Source organism: Helicoverpa zea, chromosome 12 (genome assembly GCF_022581195.2).
Source record: "Helicoverpa zea isolate HzStark_Cry1AcR chromosome 12, ilHelZeax1.1, whole genome shotgun sequence".
NCBI lineage: Eukaryota > Metazoa > Arthropoda > Insecta > Lepidoptera > Noctuidae > Helicoverpa > Helicoverpa zea.
In genome coordinates this window covers 12,608,240-12,626,652 of record NC_061463.1, presented here as the reverse complement: position 1 = coordinate 12,626,652, position 18,413 = coordinate 12,608,240, and the positions used below count along the sequence as shown (strand labels likewise).

The following is an 18,413-nucleotide window of genomic DNA, read 5'->3' as shown; positions in this document are numbered from 1 at the left end:
CATTAGTTTAAGGTTACTGTTACAACATTACACTGGCGTGTTTATTTCAACAAATTATTTAAGCAAAATAAAACATGAATAAAACTGGCTATTAATTAAATTATCAATGTCTGCTGTAAATTGACGCAAATGCTTGAACTAACACAGATGTATAAATACAATTAAAAGTATTTATGTATGTAAAACTCAGGATTTGTGCAAACTCACACTTGAAACGAATACGCAGTACAGAGGTTTTATTTAGTCACGGAAACTAATTTTGGAAATCTTATTAAATAAGCAAATGAGATCTTACCTTAGTATCCAAAATAAGATTATAAGCGGAAGTTCTTTTCTTGTAAAAGTTAATACGATGCTTTGGGCGAAGTTTAAATTGGATAAAATTGGCGCGGTGCAGGGAGCATACAGCTTAGACGTTATTCCAAGTTCTCGACTGGCAAAAGGTGACATACCCAGTTCTAAGCAGGTTGGCACATGGCTTGTTGTACTTGCCATAAATAACCTAGATAATACATTTCGGTGAGATGTTCATCCAAATATGTTACACTATATACCTTCAACCGCATCCTGAGGGAACTGCTTCCCGGACATGGATAAAAAGTAGCTTAATAACTCTCGCCAAACCCATCTAGTATATAGAGTGTTAGAGTTACAAACATACGAAACCCACATACATCCTTCCAGACTACTAGGTTATTATAAGGATAGCAAGATTAAAGGAAAGTCAATATTTTTAGCAAAAAAAAACATATTCGGATATTTTTCAAAACTACTTTTTGTCGAAAATATAATTTTCATTCTCACTCCCCGAAGTTATTTCTGAACGAGTTTTCTACGTATATCTCAATAACTCTTTGTGGTTATTTCTAAGTCATTTGTGGAGCACCACCTACACGGGATTTATTTGCGGAACTTTCACGTGAAACTTATTTGAAGACATCAAAATAACTTCGTATAAACTTCTTCACTCATCATATCCAGGCATTTTCGAAACACCTTCAAATTGCCAATGAAAGACAAAAGACACACAGTCTTTTAACTATCTGAAAATCTATATTTGGCAATGAACTTATTCCATCTCCTTCCTCTATCATGTCAGTCAAGTTGTAAGACGTCAGTCAGGAGTCGAACCCGAAGGTGTGAGTGTGAGATGCACATCAGCGCGGTGAGACGGGTGTTGTTTAGCATTCTGCCGCCGACAGGTGGTCTAAGTTAGTACGCTGTTGACCCACTTGCCACTCCGAGCTCCATTGTACATACCCCTTCATTTATGTAAAAATGATTAATTTGTAATATCGAGGTAATGGCCAATAATAGTGTTGTTTATTAAAGAATTTATAGGAGCTCCAATAGGGTAAAGGGCACAAGTTTTTATTGGAGAACTTTTAATTGGGTACTGTTTTTTAGGTTCAGAGAATAATAGCGGAGCTAAGGACGTAGCTCTAAGAACCAATAAAAATACTGCGTAGGTCAAAAGTGACAATATAGGTAAAATTTAAACGAATTCAAACAAAACGTGACCCCAAAACAGGAATTGGGAGCAAGTTCGCATTCTATCACCTTTTAACAGTATGAAATCGCAGTGAGCTCAGCAACACAAAACTGACAAACAAAGGCTTCGGCGACGGAAGCGGACAATGGACACGTACACTTCCGGTGGCACGTTGCACTCTACAGATCCAGTTATCTCACTTGAGATACGGTTCTATTTGCCAAAGATATTGTTCTATTTGCGAGCACCCGATTGTTAATTGTTCGCAAATATTTGCTCTTCAGCGAGGAAATTGCGCGATATACTTTTAGTGTTTTAAGCCTTCCTAAGATCGGAGAAGTCAACGCTTCGCAATGTGGACAGAAGCTGGAGAAATATTGTTTTACTTTTAAAGTTTGATCATCCATTTGTGTTCGCCATGTATTGCCAGCCTCGTCCCCGACGGTACATCATTTTAGACCGAAAACATCGATGTATTTCCGAACTTTTCCCAGAAAGTTTTCTTTACAAATATGAGGATCAAAACAGTATTTCGGGAAGCGTATCATGAGAGGTATCACATCGTATCATCGGCAGGTATTGTCTTCTCATGCAAATCAGACAGCTAGCCACACAGGTGCGGTCTAACGGCTTTGTTTCAACTCCTTTGAGGGCTGGCGTCCGTGGTGCGGTCAGACTATAGGTACAAATACGCAATGGATGCCGTAGTGAGGTTTTTGAAACTGCTTTAGGTGTTGTTGACATGTCATGTTAACGGTCTGCAGTAGGGAAGTAATGCGGTTTGAAAACTGTTCACAACCTTAATGGAATTGTTAGAAAATTCCACAACAATTGAAACTAAATATTAAGTTTCCAAGCTTTTAGAAAAGTTTGTAGAGAATTTAGAAGTTAGTGGAAATCTTAATGCAATTGCACAGTGACGAGTCGTTTCAAGTTATCTGCGATTGTTTGTGCAAGACAACGAGGCGACCAGACATTATATTATTTATAGAACTTTTACTTTTAAGCCCATTACATTAGTTCTCGTGCATTATTGAGACAGTTCTGGAAACTTCGATAAATGTGATGCGTAAAATTCCTTTGTACACGGAATATATTAGGGATTTGGTTGAATAATGAAGAGTCTATTGTTCATTAAGAACAAAGTCCCCATTAGTTAATCCGCTCGGAGTTTGTGAATTTGGACCGAGTTGCGTTGGGAATATCTTTGTTAATGTCTCTATTTAATAATGTACGAATAAAATGTACACACTGTTTAGTGGGATGAGATAAATTACTGCTATATTAATTTTAATAAAAATATTCAATAGTATTTATGTCTGCTTTTAATCGTCGATAGCCAAATTATACAGGATCCTTTAAAACAAAATAAGACAACAAAAATATGGGACGACCGAAAAATCCCAAAGGACGGCACAGCAATGACCTATATTATGTTATATGTACATGTCGCTAACCTCAAAAACTCGTCAGATAAATAGTGCGAAGTGCGAAGAAGCAACAAGTCAGACAGAAACACACATTTGTCTCGGAGCAAATAAACTAAGGTGACATTATAGTCGGACGGAGTTTATAACAACTATTCGTCTCGGTCCGGCCCCAGACAATATAGACCAGGGATGGATTAAGGGGTCCCACCAGGTTCTGATGAAGACATTACTTACTATGCTACACAAAAATATACGTAATTATTTTAATATAAATAAATACTTTAATAATATACTACATACTACTATATTACATTAAACGCCTTCCTCTCTTCTATTTTGCTGTGCCCATCAGGGTCCATAATTGTGACTATCTCTATTATTTTATATTTTCCACCAAATGTACATTATGGAATGCAATAAATGATATGATATGATAATGTAGATATAGAAGAGATCCGGATGACATCGTAGACGGATGAAAAGAACTACACAACACAAAGGCAGTATTTGAGAGCACTTAATAAAGTCTATAGAAGTAAGTAGGTACGATTCGTACATGACTGGCAAATGAAGCGCAGAAATAAACATTAAAAACATAACATATCACGAACAGATTCAAGACTAGCACGTGTTTCTAGAAACAGTCTCACCTTTCCACAAATTAAATTTCCTGAACCCCAGACTCCATTACTTAGGACACTAATGACGCTTCCCAGGTCTTATCACCGTCACATCGGGCCCCACTCGCAGTCCGTCCCTGTAGTACATTCAATACGGGACAGAATATACGAGGGCGCGTGAGTTCACAAAATTGTACGTTTGTACATGCGCTCGACTTTTGTCTTCTGCATGATTTACCTGTGTCCCTACGTGTTGGTACTAACCTTGGATATTATCGAGTGTGAGCATCTTTTAGTTTTGTGGTAAGAGTTTTGGTGTTGTTATACAGGCGGTTTTGGTTGTTTTGTCATATTTTGTCTTTGACTTTAATGTAAACGCATCTAGATATTACGCACTTCCATGCGAATTTATGAGATGATCCGGATGTGGTTTACTTATTTCATTTGTAACCTCAGGTGGTAGTTATTTGTTTGTCTTATTTGTATAATATGTATTGTTGTGTGTGTTTGTTTCTTGCGTCATTTGTGTGTAAAATAAATGGTTTTTCTTTCTTTCTTATTCATGATACTTACTTGAACAATGTCTTTTTATTATTTTGAAGTTACCTCATATGCCTTCAGAAAATCTTAAGAATAATACGAAAAAAATCGTTACGAAACCCTTGATATTCGAGGTTCGAGGTGTCATCAGTCATCAATGAACACAGCCTCCAGAGCAGCTAGTAAATCAGGCTCCAATAATCAGCGGCAAGTATCGACGGCGACCGGAAATGAGGTGGCGCTGCGTCACACGTCGACGTCACTTCCGGTTCGACGCACGCGCCATTATCCGCCGTACTTACGGCTGCAGCGTTAATGCTTGTCTGTGATTGATCGAAACTGCTTTGTGTGTATTTGTTTATTAAGGTATTATCTGATGATTTAGTAGTCTCGTTTGTACTAAGGATTATTTTCTATTGATATTGTAATCTCTACATCTGTCTCTTAGTGAATGTCTTATCGGGTTACTTACAATATTTTCAATGTGAACTGATTTTTATATTTTTTATATAACCATAGTTATCGATTAAAAACATCAAGATAATATTTGGTATCCAACGAATGTGTATATGTCTACCGCAACTTGAAATCTTAATTGACCTACAGTAAATAAATTTCATGGTCAGATAACTACAGCATATTTTCAGCTGCACTTACCTATAAAAAATGGGAAATTCCCAGTAGTTAAACTTAACATCTAACACGTGCCTCATAATGTACGTCCTTGATCATGTACCGTGACGGTGCCTGACAGTGGACAATGAGCCGCAATCTCCGCGAATTAGCGTGATAGCCTGATAACTGTCATCAGGATGAACAATGATAGGCTGCTATATTTTCCCGTGAGACGAGGAGAAAAATGTGGAGGAACACTTTTACGGTGGTAGCTTAGAACTTGTTAGTAGTACCTGCGTGTGATCTTTGGTACCATTATTTTTTATGGTGCAGACTGTAACTATGTAGCTACTTATGATAGTAGTGTCACATACAACATATCTCATCCCACAAGACTCTCAGCCACAGAAAATTCAATGCAGAAAATGTGCTTTCTAGTGGGTTTATTAAACAGTAAAAATATATGCTGTAGTTGTTACTGCCTTGTTAAACGGAGAGACTAAGAGAAGAGTTCAAAGACTAAAAATATAGTGACTTAAAAGTAAAAAGCACAGCTTCTAAAACTGCAAACCTAATTCGTAATAAACGTTTATTTATTTCCAGTAAATAAAGGAAATCTTATGGAAATGCAAACTGCTGACAATCACATCCGTGTGATCAGCCCACGTGAACGGAAGCTGTTACCTGCTGTATCAATTACCGATAAACGTACAGATAAACAAAGTGATTACTATCATGTAACACGTAGGTTACCGGCGAGGTTACAGCTGAAATATTGTCGCGTCACGCTCCGGTGATACAGAATAAATAGTATTAATAAGTAAAATTGTAGGCTATAGTGACTTTTCATAAATGTTATGAACAGTGCTGATTTTATTACCTACTGCCTATATTAACGCGGTTGCTCTCGAGTTCCGGGGGAACTTCTTTCCGTGCCCGAATAAAACATAGCCTATGTTTCTCGGGATTAGCCTAGCTTTCCAAAAGTAAAATAATTTTTCAAATCGGTTCGGTAATCTCAGAGCTTTAGATAAGTGTAGAAAAAAATAAAATGTTTCCTTTTCATTATAGAAGTAAAGATAGACTATTTTATGAGTGAACATTCCTATAAATGAGTATAAAGACATTTCAAACAATATTTTCCGCTGTAGTCAATCAGAGAAACGCTAGGAATTTCCATTATTACGTAGTTATGGTAATGAATGTCGCGACAACGTGTTGCACCCGCTGCCTGCAATGTCTTATGACGAGTATGTCTTAATACACGTGGGGAAGTTATCAGTGTTTATGTGCCACAACGCCTATAAGCTAAACTAATACAGAACAAGTAAAATTCAGAGTGCGTTTCATAACCGAATGCACTAGAATTGAGATGCAGTTGTTTTACATAAAGCAGGTACAAACTATGTACCTTTTATTTCCAAAACCTCGTTTACGAGTACCTAATACACTATGCAATAGCGAGACGGATTTTCCGATTTTTCACATCAAACATTCAATGATAAGTAGGAATGTATAAATTGCACTGTACTTGGACTACATTTAGCATAATAATCCTGGTTAAATAAACGTAGTTTAATAGACGCTTTCAACTTTATTATAACACAAAAGCAGTGTTAGTAAACCGTCGGTATTTCCCATAAAACAGTCTACAGTGCACGTGGACATGGTAATGAATGACAGGACAAAAGAATGCAATGCATGGCGTCGCCGGAATGGCTTCACCAGCGACTCCACAAGACACAGCTATGTCTCGGCTGAAACACGGTGATAAGCGACAGCGAGTTACGGTCATAAGCGACAGCGATTTGCGTATTTTTTTGCGACGTTGATAGAATTAATTTAAAGAAAAGGTTTTCTGTCTAACAGATATTCCCTAAAAGTTTATTCATATTTATAACTTGATTACATTTTTAGGAGTAGATAAGGAAAATTGCTCTTTCAATTTATAAAGTTTACGGAGTTTTAGGAATATCACAATTTACGACAAGATCGGTAACTACTTAATACTTATCACGAAGGAACCATTAGTTCGCGAACGACGAAAATACAAAAACTTTTAATTGATCGTGTTTCTAAAAATAGACTGTTTATGTTTTAGAATCAAAGAAGTCCTCTTTCAAAAAGAAAGAAGTCATAAAATAAAATTGATGATGCTGTATTTAGGTATTTGACATTTCCTAATAAACCGCTGCTTATCCGTCACTAAGCTCACTACCCTCGAAGTACAAGGAGCGAATATTAAAACCCATCCATGAAGAAAATGTTAGCAAAATGCGGTGTGGCGTCTTGAGTCGCGCAATTTTTAAAATTGTCCCGAGTGCCTGAGTACAGCGAGTATCCGTCGATATGAACATGCGATGTTTGTCACTCGTCTGTATGCAGCGTAATAGTTCTATAAGTAGACGTGCGCTACTGTTTGTTGCGTTTCTTCTTATGCTAAACGTTTTCTTTGAAGGAGTTTCTTGAAAGGACTTTTTCTAGTCCATTGTCACGTCTATATGTATGTATGTATATATATGCCTTTAAAACAGTATAATTTAAAACTATATGACATGGTTCGATGTATGTGTAACGTTAGAGCAGATTAGCAATTCAAGAATAACACAGCAGAAGCCAGTGAGATATGAAACCAAATATTTATTCTGGTCTAGGAAACATACAATTTTGGAAAATCTCGCCAAAATGACGAATTATTCCATCCACAAAACAGACATCCCAACCACTAAAACAGGAATTTATTTCCATCAAACACGAAACAGACCAGTACACAGTACACAGGCCATAAATCATTTTCTTAGCCATGTGCAAAAAGTGTGGGTAGTAAGAAAAGTGCATTAGCGCCGCATCCGCCGGGAGCCGCGAATAAATCTGCTGCAGATGCGTCTAACATACACATGGACATAGGAAACTGGAAGGAACTCGTGTATGATCTAGTTGACAGCAATACATGGCGTGGGTAGGAAAAGTGTTTGTGTGAAAGTGTACTTCATTGATGTTTTACGACTGTGTATTGAAGAAGAATTTAAATATACATAATTGATATTAGTTAATGCGAAAAGTAAGGATGTAAATGGGTACGTTTGTTACTCTTTTCTGCTGAAACTACTGGATGATTTTTTATTAAAATTGGCAGTAACTTGGCATTAATATCACAGTATTTTTTACCCATGTGCAAGAAATAGCTCCTACATCAATCGAGTGAAACCACGGGAATCAGCTGTAACAAAATATAATAAATACGCAATTCCCTCTTGTACTGTATTAATCGCAGTAACCGATACTGAAGGACGAAGGAAAATCAATTTCCTCGAGTGATTCAATTTACGCATAAAAATAATCCTTGACACACTTGAGTACGAGAGCGATAGCAAAACAATCATTATGTCTACGGTTCATTAAACTTTCATATCAACAAACAAATGGAAAACCATGTTTCAAATCCTGTAACATAAAGCTTTATTGTATAGAAATTGTTATGATAAGGGAATAAATTCAATTTATAGAATAAAAAATATGTATCTTAAAAATCTGAATTGAGAACTTTCTTTTTGGGAAGTCGGTTAAAAACAGATCCTGTCTGACAAGATATGTTTTGCCTACCTACGTACTGTTTTAATTAATCAATCAAAAATAGTACTAACAACTAGTTAGACCGTTAGGACCCAATATTACAAAAATTGGTCCTTACGACTTCCAGCAGCTTTAAAGCACGCAGCGGTTCGCCGTTTGTATCGGACACATCGCTGCAGCTGAGTTATTGTCATTCGGCAATACCATGCAATCCCATGGCAACACCATGTGGGTATCCAGCGCCGACAAACTGAAATATTGCTTTTTGTACGCGCAGATTAATATACTGACGGCTCTCCGATTGTCAAGCATCACAATACACGCGTGTTCGTCTGTTTTTATTAGTTTTCAAAAACTATGCTGGACTATTTATGATATTGTTGAAAAAGTTATTTCATCATTTTGCATTTTTCCAACTATGTTGGGATCGGCTTCCAGTCTAACCGAATGTAGTAAGGAACCAGTGTTTTACATGGACGACTGCCTATCTGACCGCCTCAATCCAGTTACCCCGGCAACCTGATACCCTTAAGTAAGACTGGTTGCCAGACTTTCAGGCTACTGTAACAACTTCCAAAGATGTTCCAATGACATCTAGAACGAAAAAATGAACCATGCCTAGCGAAACACGAAGGATCTCATCATGACATATGGTCACCCGATCTTGGGCCCACTACGTCAAGCGTTGCTTAGCCTTATGACTTATCGTCCCGTGCGGCTGTAACTTGGCTACCTCTCTAAATAAAACATCACATTGCCACATACAGTAGTACATATAATTCATCTACCACAAATCCCACAATCAACTGACTAATGAACGTAACCAATCTCCTAATCCGAAATTCGGAAACGCAATCACCAACGTGATAATCACATATGAGATCTGTAGCCAGAGCCAGCCTCCGGGATGGACCACCGGGATGCGTCTCCGGCGAGACTGAATTATCTACGACGAGTAAGATGCCCAATAATTGGAAACTGGAAGCAACTGTGTTTGATTGAATGGGAATTTTGAATAGGATGGATTTTGAATAGTTTTCAGTACGAGTGAGGATATTTCTTCGAAAAATTAGTTTTTTATATGATCCTATCACACACAGGGTAATTTTTTAGGTTCCCATAGTTCCATTATAGGTTCATAAATCAACTGTCAGTCTTTTTACAGCTGTCCACACTTCTATATGATAAAACGCAGAAGTTACTCGCAATGAATTTTAAACTGCTATATTAATATACATTTGAAATTACAGTTCGTTACCCAAAAAGCTTTAAGAAAATTAACTACAAAGACTAATTGTATTCATTTCAAACTAAGCTCAAAATAAATAGACGCTATTTAACAAAAGTAAGTATTTTGACAACCACTTACAAGTTAATGTTATTTGAGTAAAAATAATCCCAAAGGACCAAGTATTTTGAAATAAGTATAAAAATATACATCTACTAGAATCCTTTAAAGGGTGCAATTAATTGAATAAAAACTTTCTTCGCGAAGTAACCTTTGTGAAGAAAAAAATCTTTGAAAACTACAAAAGGAATAATAGAATTTGGCGCCATTATTATTCACGAGGGGGGGAAGTGAGTTAAGATGGCTGACTGTTTCGCTTCATATAATTGTACCTTTTTATTTATTATATACTTAAACTGACAGTTATGATTGGAAAATAACATTTACAAATTATTCCGCGAATTATATTTTATTCTTGTGAGCTATAATTATGTTCGCGAGGTTAAGAACTGACTCAAATAATTATATTTATGGAATCATATTATGTACTCATTCACCCAGTACCTATATGCACTTAGTTTCCTAAGAAAGCCTGTAGAAATTCAGAGAAAGTTTGGTACAAACAAAAGACATTTTACAAATAGTGAGCACATAGTAGGATTTTCAGAATGCGAATTAAACTGCTCAAAACCGCTACTTAGTACAAAATAGTGTTTATATGCTCTCCAAGGCTACTGGCTGTAGGTACACTGTAATCTGACAAGTGAAAACTAATTTAATTTATGGCAAAACCTCAATAAGCGAGACGGCGATAAGCATTAAAATTGCCGAAGTATTTACGATAATACAGCCATTAGCGCAAAACACGACAAATTCCATTACACTCGTTGATATTCAGGCAAAATTATTCATCGACCTTTCTCATTAATATAAAATATCACTTGTCGGGAATCAAATCGACGAAGCATCAATCCGGAACACGCCATTACGTCCACAAATTGGGGTCTAGTTGTTGACCCAAAGGTCCAAATAGGTAGATCTCATAAAGGTTGTGGAGATATATTGAGCATCGTTACGGGAGATTGGGGAGGCAGAGGTTGTGGTAACGAACGGCAAACCCGAGGTGTGCTGGTGATTGAACTTTCAATGGCAATCCGCGAATTTGAATACCACTGGTATTCTTTATTTGGATAAATAAATGCTATTTGCTGGTTCTCAAAGATTTCAATAAATAACAAACAACTCAGGATGGTTTTCGCTCTCACGTCATTCTTAAGCAGTCGGAAATATTGATGGGCACCTCATGCAATCCCAAAACAACAATAATTTTCCAAATTCCATAACTAACAGATGGTATATAAAATTTGCAAAAGCAAAAGAACATTCTAGATTAGTCACAGAGCGAGCTCAAACAGAATTAGTTCCAGCAGTCATTGTCAAGAGCAAGGTCACAGTTAGTTCGCGACAATACACACAGTTTTGCATAAATTATGCACGGAGCTAAAATCATTACTTAAGCACCGCCTATTACTCATTGTTGAAACATCTATTACGAATTCGGAGAGATTTACTATTGAATTAGCTGAATTTTATTCGGTTTAAACTGATTTGATTTGAGTGAAGTAGGGAGACACCAATTGTACATTTCGGTTTGGAACATACTCCGTGTGTAAATATATTTATTTATTTATTACAGGGTTTACCAAAAGCTTAGGGTACAATTTTTGTTATTACTAGGACTTACACAGTCGCCAATTCTAGGTTAACCAACATACGCTAAATAATGATAGAATTTAAACTAGAAAATTATACAAAACAAAAAACACTTCTTATTAAAATTAAAGTAAAACTAAAGTAAAACTAAACTTGTTGCAATAAATAACACATAAACTTATGAGAACAATAACAACTGTCTTAGAAATACTTACAACTTATAAAACTATATTTTGTGAGAACATCATGAGATCAAAACTTAGGGTAACTAAGAATGTAAAAAATATAAATTAAAATAGAGCAATAGAATAACATAAAAACAACATTTTATATAGATCCTTTAGACATTTATTTATAAGTCTTTGAAACCAATATTCTAAATGCGTACATTAATAAGTTGAAATCAAGTCAAACGCAAACAAGTCATAACGAAATTAACTGACGCAGTTTATTATAGCTACGTAACCGACATCCAATTGGCAGATATTCAATTTACCTTGACATTGAGACGTGACCTTGAACTCGTGATGTTGAGAAAGGTTCAACGAGTTAAGTATATACGTACTTAGGTAACCTGTTTTCTTCTTTAGCAAAACAATATGTATTCCTCATCATTGTATCCTTAAAAGACGTTAAAGTATCAGGAAAATACTTAATTGGGAAATTCTCTAAACCGATTTGGTCCTCTGATCCACGGGTTTTTCACAGGAAAAGTATTAAAAAAATACTCAATTCTACGTGAATAAATTAAGTTTTTTACCTTTTTTAATGGCCGTCGTCGAATTCTCGCCTGTGAGGAAGAGGAAAATGGCGTTATATTGACTGTTCGTTAGTTTGTGTATCGACATCACCTGCCTCAAGAGGGAAATTCAATTGGTTTGATCAGATTTACCAATTTATTGCACTTGACCCGACTTTGATTTGTAGATCATGCCTAGTAATATTTGTTGTGAGAGCAGCCCTTCGCTAGACAATAGGACAGTCCACAGCTCTACACATTTATTCTTTTATCGTCTGACATTTTCCTGAAATGGGTTGTTCTATTGTTTGCTTAGAAACAGACGTCTACAAACAATTCCGTGCTGTCGGCAATCTGTTGCTAATAGAAAGCTCGATTGTTGTTTACTTTCGCACTTAAAATAATTCTAAAACATAAATAAATGTACTTCGTTGAACGCTGCGACCCCAGAATCCTTTACGGCGACCTTGAGTGGTCGAATAATTTGGTTAGGCAATAAAGATGATTATTAATAACCTGCCGTGCCGATCGTTTATTTATACACATGTTGAAGAAATAAACAAACTTTATAATACCCGAATGACGTCCGAAGACAAGGAAGTCGGTATTGTGCTCCTTTTGTACGTACCTGGAAAAGATAAAAAACAAGTTATTAGTTTACGTCTAATATTTTACACTAACGAGGAAAAAACAAATCATTAAACACCTTAATGCGACAGCATTCGGGTAAAAACAAGTACCAATAAATATTTGCAAGAGAATAATTTACGGCTTGTAAAAACGTTATTGCTAGAGTACCTATTAATTAATATAAAAATCCAATTAACCCACACTGCATTGAGTTATAAAATAGTTTTCAGAACTGAGTAATTAAAGTTGCAGGCGTGAAATGTACAAATAAAAATACTTCAAAAATTACAACAGAATAGTAAAATATAAAGAAATCATATTTGCAACAGGTTTGATTTTCATTCATAGCAAACATTTTATTACTTTTGGACAACCTATGATAACTGTTGTCTAATAAAGATGGCGACTCTGTGACATACTTGAGAATAGACCATCAATCCAACTTACAGACTTACTTATATGTATAGACAATACATTAGCTGTTGCGAATTTGTTTTAAAAGTCATTGTATCCAAAAAAAATGTCTTGATTACTTGGCAAATAATAGAGGTTAAAAAGACAGTTGCAGATACACATAGGATAAAAGAACATCCTAAAATCTAGGTAGATACAAAAATAAAGAGACAACCGTAAATCATCTAGCTAGAAAATATTGTACAAGCTACAGTAGCAAACAGGCTTTGACAGCGTCAGAGGCGGCAGTTAGAACAAGTCTGAGCGTCCAATTAGCTGGGTTAGAAGCTCTAATTCCCTCCTAGTCAGTCGGAGCCGCATTAATATTCTGAATACATTGCCAGGACTTGTGTGACGACGGTTTTTATTTGATGAATCGTCAACTGTTGCAATTGCATTCTGTGTTTAGATCCCTTCGTTTATATCATCGAGGTAGATATTTTAAGCTAGTAAATAAGAAATAGATCATTCAAAGCTATCTTATTGAAAACAAAGTCATCCTGGGACATGGGGTTTTCTAATAAAGGTCATTGACACTGATCTAATCGTCAGTAATTACTTTCTTAAGGTTTTAGTTCAATTTTATATTACCGGAGCCTTGTTGTGCAATATTGCAAACAGACCATAATTCCTGAATTACTGTCAACAGTTTCAAAACCTCTATCAAGATCTCGTTAAGATATAAAACTGTAATGACACATGTGGTCCTATCCCTTGAACAATAAGTCTAGTATCGGCGTCAATCTCGCGCAGCCCGAGTGCCGACTCCGTAATTTGCATAAATTATCCTCGCCAGTTAATTAAATTTACTTGATGCTCGTTTCGAAACAGTATGGCACTCTACAACTAATTGAAATCAAGTTTGGGAATATGTAAATATGTTACGTCTTGCAGTTCCGCTGGGATAGTTAACAACTCTATGTGCTAAGGGTACGATAATTAATTTCAGAGGATACATAACCCACACTGTCTGTTATGAAAAACAATAAAATAATATCAAAATCTAATGCCTAAACAAAAATACGAATGTTCAAACAAACAACGAAGACTAAAGCTGATAATAAAACCACAATAAAGATAAAAACCCATATTGATGAAATAAATTATCGGCGATAAGCAAAAACTGCAGGATGTATCGATGACCTTAACAACAACCGTATTCACAAAGTAAATCGAGAAGTGTGTCATCAGCCTAATGTGGGGCATTACCGACTGACCGGGGAGACCCAGCTTTAAGATTCAGGTTTTTTGAATGTCAGACCCAATTTAAATGTGGTCGATAAACATAAAGATCCAAGATCTTGTGCTAAAAATACAACAAAGGGATCTTATGGTAGGTATGTCAGTGAACATGAAATTTACTTTCGTTTTAAACTTTCTTTAATTTTAACTAAAACCACATGGTAACGAAATCTTCACCAGAAACTTATCATTGTTTGACGGTTGGTTAGATATGTTGCCAATAAGATATGTTTGCTGGTTGAAATATCATTGACTACAATAACCATTAAAGTAATATAAAAATAATAGAAAACCGGTCACACTACAGGCAGCTAGAGCTTCGATGGACAAATTATGAGTGAATCCCCCAAGGTCGAGAATTAACTAAAAATTAGACAAACAAGTTGTGATAAACAGAGGAACGATAGGTAACTGTACCTACTCGGTGTTCGAACGCATTCTTACGTCGCCTGGCACCGGCTGGTACGGCCGGTAACATCGCCGCACGACCGAAAACCTGCCCTACCACCTCTTAAATAAAGTCGGAAATCTCATACCTGCGATCCAAAGCAGGACTTGAATTGACATGTGTACGTACACTGAAAATGAACTTTAAAATTCCTACGATAAGATCTAAAAAGGAATGACCATGAGACGGGTTTACATAAGACTTCACACGCACACACCTTAACCAATTTCTATTTCGTTCGACATTCAACTTTGTAACTGTTCTATTAGCGTTGGTTTTCGTGTGTTGAGGAATGGTGTCAGTTCAACATTCAGGTGTCGCAGTTATTGAATTAACGCGCATGTGTGAACTAACGGTATTGGTGTGCGTGTCTGCGCAAGAGTTTACCTGTGACAGGACAAGCATTACTATTGTGACAGCAATGATTGATTTACACATGGGTTTCGTTTTGTACTATTTGTTAAAGTTCATCAAATACATGGCGTAGGTTAATATGCAAGTCACTTGATATTAGTAAACAACAATCTATCAGGTAATCGAAAATCATAAGAATTCTCACAGTACTCGTAGTAGGTGAGTTACTGAAAATTGTACGATTATATATACGTCAAAAAAGCTCTTCCAATGGTATATTTGAAGGCATGCAGAAACGTTGACGAGAAATGACAAAAAGTTCTTTGAAGTATAATTTTATATGTAAATTAGTAGGAGCGGAGTTTTTGTGTCGTTCGCTGTGTGAGAATGCAAATATCCGCCACGATCATCATTTTCTGTTTTTACGCGAGTTGTTTGTAGCTTTTAGCACTTTTTGTGCAATGCTAAAATCACAAAACTATCATTATTTTGTCTTCTTAACTAATACTTCAGAGGAAACATTTATTTGTAGCCTAAAGACTCCGAAACTTCTGTCGATTGGAGAAAAATATTTCACTTATGGAAGTGACACTGTCCCCGAGTGAAATGGGCTACATTTTATCTGGGCGCGAAAAGAAGTTCCCCCAGGAGGCGAGTGAAACCGCAAGACGCAGCTAGTTAGAATGAAAAACGGCAGTGTAGAAAATTATCTAAATGAAAACTTCAAGGGAAAGTGAAAATTGCCGAAGGCCCTATTTAGTTCAGGAATGTGATGAAAAATGTTCGGCATTCGTTAACGGTTAACGCCTTGATGAACTTGTTTTAATTAATTCAAATATTTCGTAAAGAAATCCAATAACTCGATAACCCTATATCAAACTTTAACTTTGTATTAAACTAAGTCATCATCATCATCATCATCAGCCTATCGCAGTCCACTGCTGGACATAGGCCTCTCCAAGTGCACGCCACTGAGATCGATTTTCAGCTTCTCGCATCCAGCTCCTGCCAGCCGTCTTGCGCAAGTCATCACTCCACCGTGCCTGAGGACGTCCTACACTACGTTTGCCGAGGCGTGGTCTCCACTCTAGAACTCGTTTACCCCAACGATTATCGGTTCTTCGGCTAATATGGCCAGCCCACTGCCACTTCAGCTTGCTGATTCGGTGGGCTATGTCGATGACCTTGGTTCTCTGACGGATTACCTTATTTCTGATGCGATCCCTCAGAGAAATGCCGAGCATAGCCCTTTCCATAGCCCGCTGAGCGACTTTAAACTTGTGAACCAGCCGTACCGACAGTGTCCACGTTTCGGCTCCGTAAGTCATGACAGGTAGGACGCACTGATTGAAGACTTTTGTCTTTAGGCACTGTGGGATCGACGATGTTAGGACTCGACGTAGCTTCCCAAATGCAGCCCAACCCAACTGAATTCTCCTATTCACCTCGTCCTCAAACCCCCTTACTGGGGGAGCTCCAGAAGCTTTTTAATGCCGTCCTGTTTGAAGGGAGAACTCCAGAGGCGTGGAGTAGGAGTGTTGTCGTCCTGTTCTTCAAAAAGGGAGACAAAACCCAGCTGAAGAACTATCGACCCATTTCCCTCCTAAGCCACGTCTATAAGCAGTTCTCAAGAGTGATCACGAACCGACTTGCGCGAAGACTCGACGAATTCCAACCACCGGAGCAGGCTGGGTTTCGGAGCGGATACGGCACCATAGACCACATGCACACAGTGCGGCAGATTATACAGAAGACCGAAGCCCCTGTGTCTAGCATTGGTGGACTATGAGAAGGCCTTTGACTCGGTTGAAATCTGGTCTGTTCTGGAGTCCCTGCAGCGTTGTCAAGTAGATTGGCGATACATCCAAGTGATGAGATGTCTCTACGAAGCCGCTACAATGTCCGTCCAAGTACAGAATCAGCAAACAAGGCCCATACCGTTGCATCGAGGAGTGAGACAAGGGGATGTTATTTCCCCGAAACTGTTCACTAATGCAATGGAGGATATGTTCAAGACGCTGAACTGGAAAGGACGCGGCATCAACATCAATGGCGAACACATCTCTCCCTTGCGATTTGCTGACGATATCGTCATCATGGCGGAAACGCTGCAGGACCTACAACAGATGCTGAACGACCTGGCTGAATCTTCTCTACGCATCGGCCTACGGATGAACTTGGACAAAACCAAGGTCATGTTCAATGAACATGTTCTACCGGAACCGATTGCGATACACGGCGCCGTTCTCGAATTAGGTAGAAACAACATTAAACTAAGTATTTTTCTCAAAATAATTAAAACACATTCGCACTATTAAACAGGCCAAATAATTTTTAGGTTTTCCTGTACCAATTAATTATGATTGTGAGAATTTTTACCTTATTTTTCATCTTTATCAAGAAAATAATAAATTATATTCGGATCGGATTCGAAATAAATGTATGCTTCTGGTTTACTTTTTGCACAGCTGGCCAAATTTCAAGGTCAAACGAATCACGTCATCACGTCTCGCTTAGTTTAATAACAATTGACGTTGTCAATTTTGATAATTGCATACACCGATGCATTTAATCAGATAAACATAAAACGCTATTATCAACTTAAGCCGTTCCATGATGGCGGAATTCTTCCTAAACCAACTTCTAACCACTATAATTATTATGTTCGTCACTGTACATAACGACCAGTTCACATGTACTTAAATAAAAACATCTTTACTTATTTACATAAGTTCCTTTAGTTATTTATAAATAATCAGATAAATAGCAGGTATATTCCATAGCATGGTGTTGGCGATCACGACTGGTTCAAGGCCCACAGGCTATGCTATGCACCATAACACGACTCGTTTACCATAATCTTGAATATATCCAGATCAATATTAGCTGCATTTACGTTTAAATCTGCCTTTTGATCTGAGTCCAATTGATTTTGGAGCTTTATTTATTTTCGATGTTAAAACGTAGTGAATTTATCTAAGTTATAAAATCATCGATATAAAATTACCCTTCAAACGTTCGCTTGACTGTCAACGGTCCCTAGTGTCCATAGTCGGTTAATATTGTGCAGCTATCATCCAATGGGCGTTGTGAATGATGTTGCGAACATTTCGACGCGTCAATGCGACAACTAATGTACGCCGTGATAATTGTCGTTACTGTTATGTTTCATACACACTGGGTTGCAATAATATAGATTTGGAAGAGTATATTTAACATGACTTAAGGAAGTGACGAATGAGAATAGTGTTTTATTTTACATGTCTTAAACCTCAGTTAGGCATTGTTCAGACCAAACGTATCGTCGGCCGCTGACTGTGAGCGCGCGTTACGCAG

The 18,413-nt window shown here is 37.2% G+C and overlaps 1 protein-coding gene across 4 annotated transcripts in view; it reads right to left on the bottom strand.

Moving 5' to 3' along the window:
• The window catches only part of LOC124635102 (low-density lipoprotein receptor-related protein 2), a 208,897-nt gene that overhangs the window by 83,411 nt on the left and 107,073 nt on the right, over positions 1 to 18,413 (bottom strand). For 3 of the 4 annotated variants that reach the window (XM_047170891.1, XM_047170895.1, XM_047170892.1), the window contains exon 2: positions 11,972 to 12,001. The exons of the other annotated variant lie outside the window; for it this stretch is intronic. In XM_047170891.1, the coding sequence (XP_047026847.1) occupies positions 11,972 to 12,001 (30 nt within the window). The remainder of the gene's footprint in view (positions 1 to 11,971; positions 12,002 to 18,413) is intronic. 4 annotated transcript variants of the gene reach the window in all.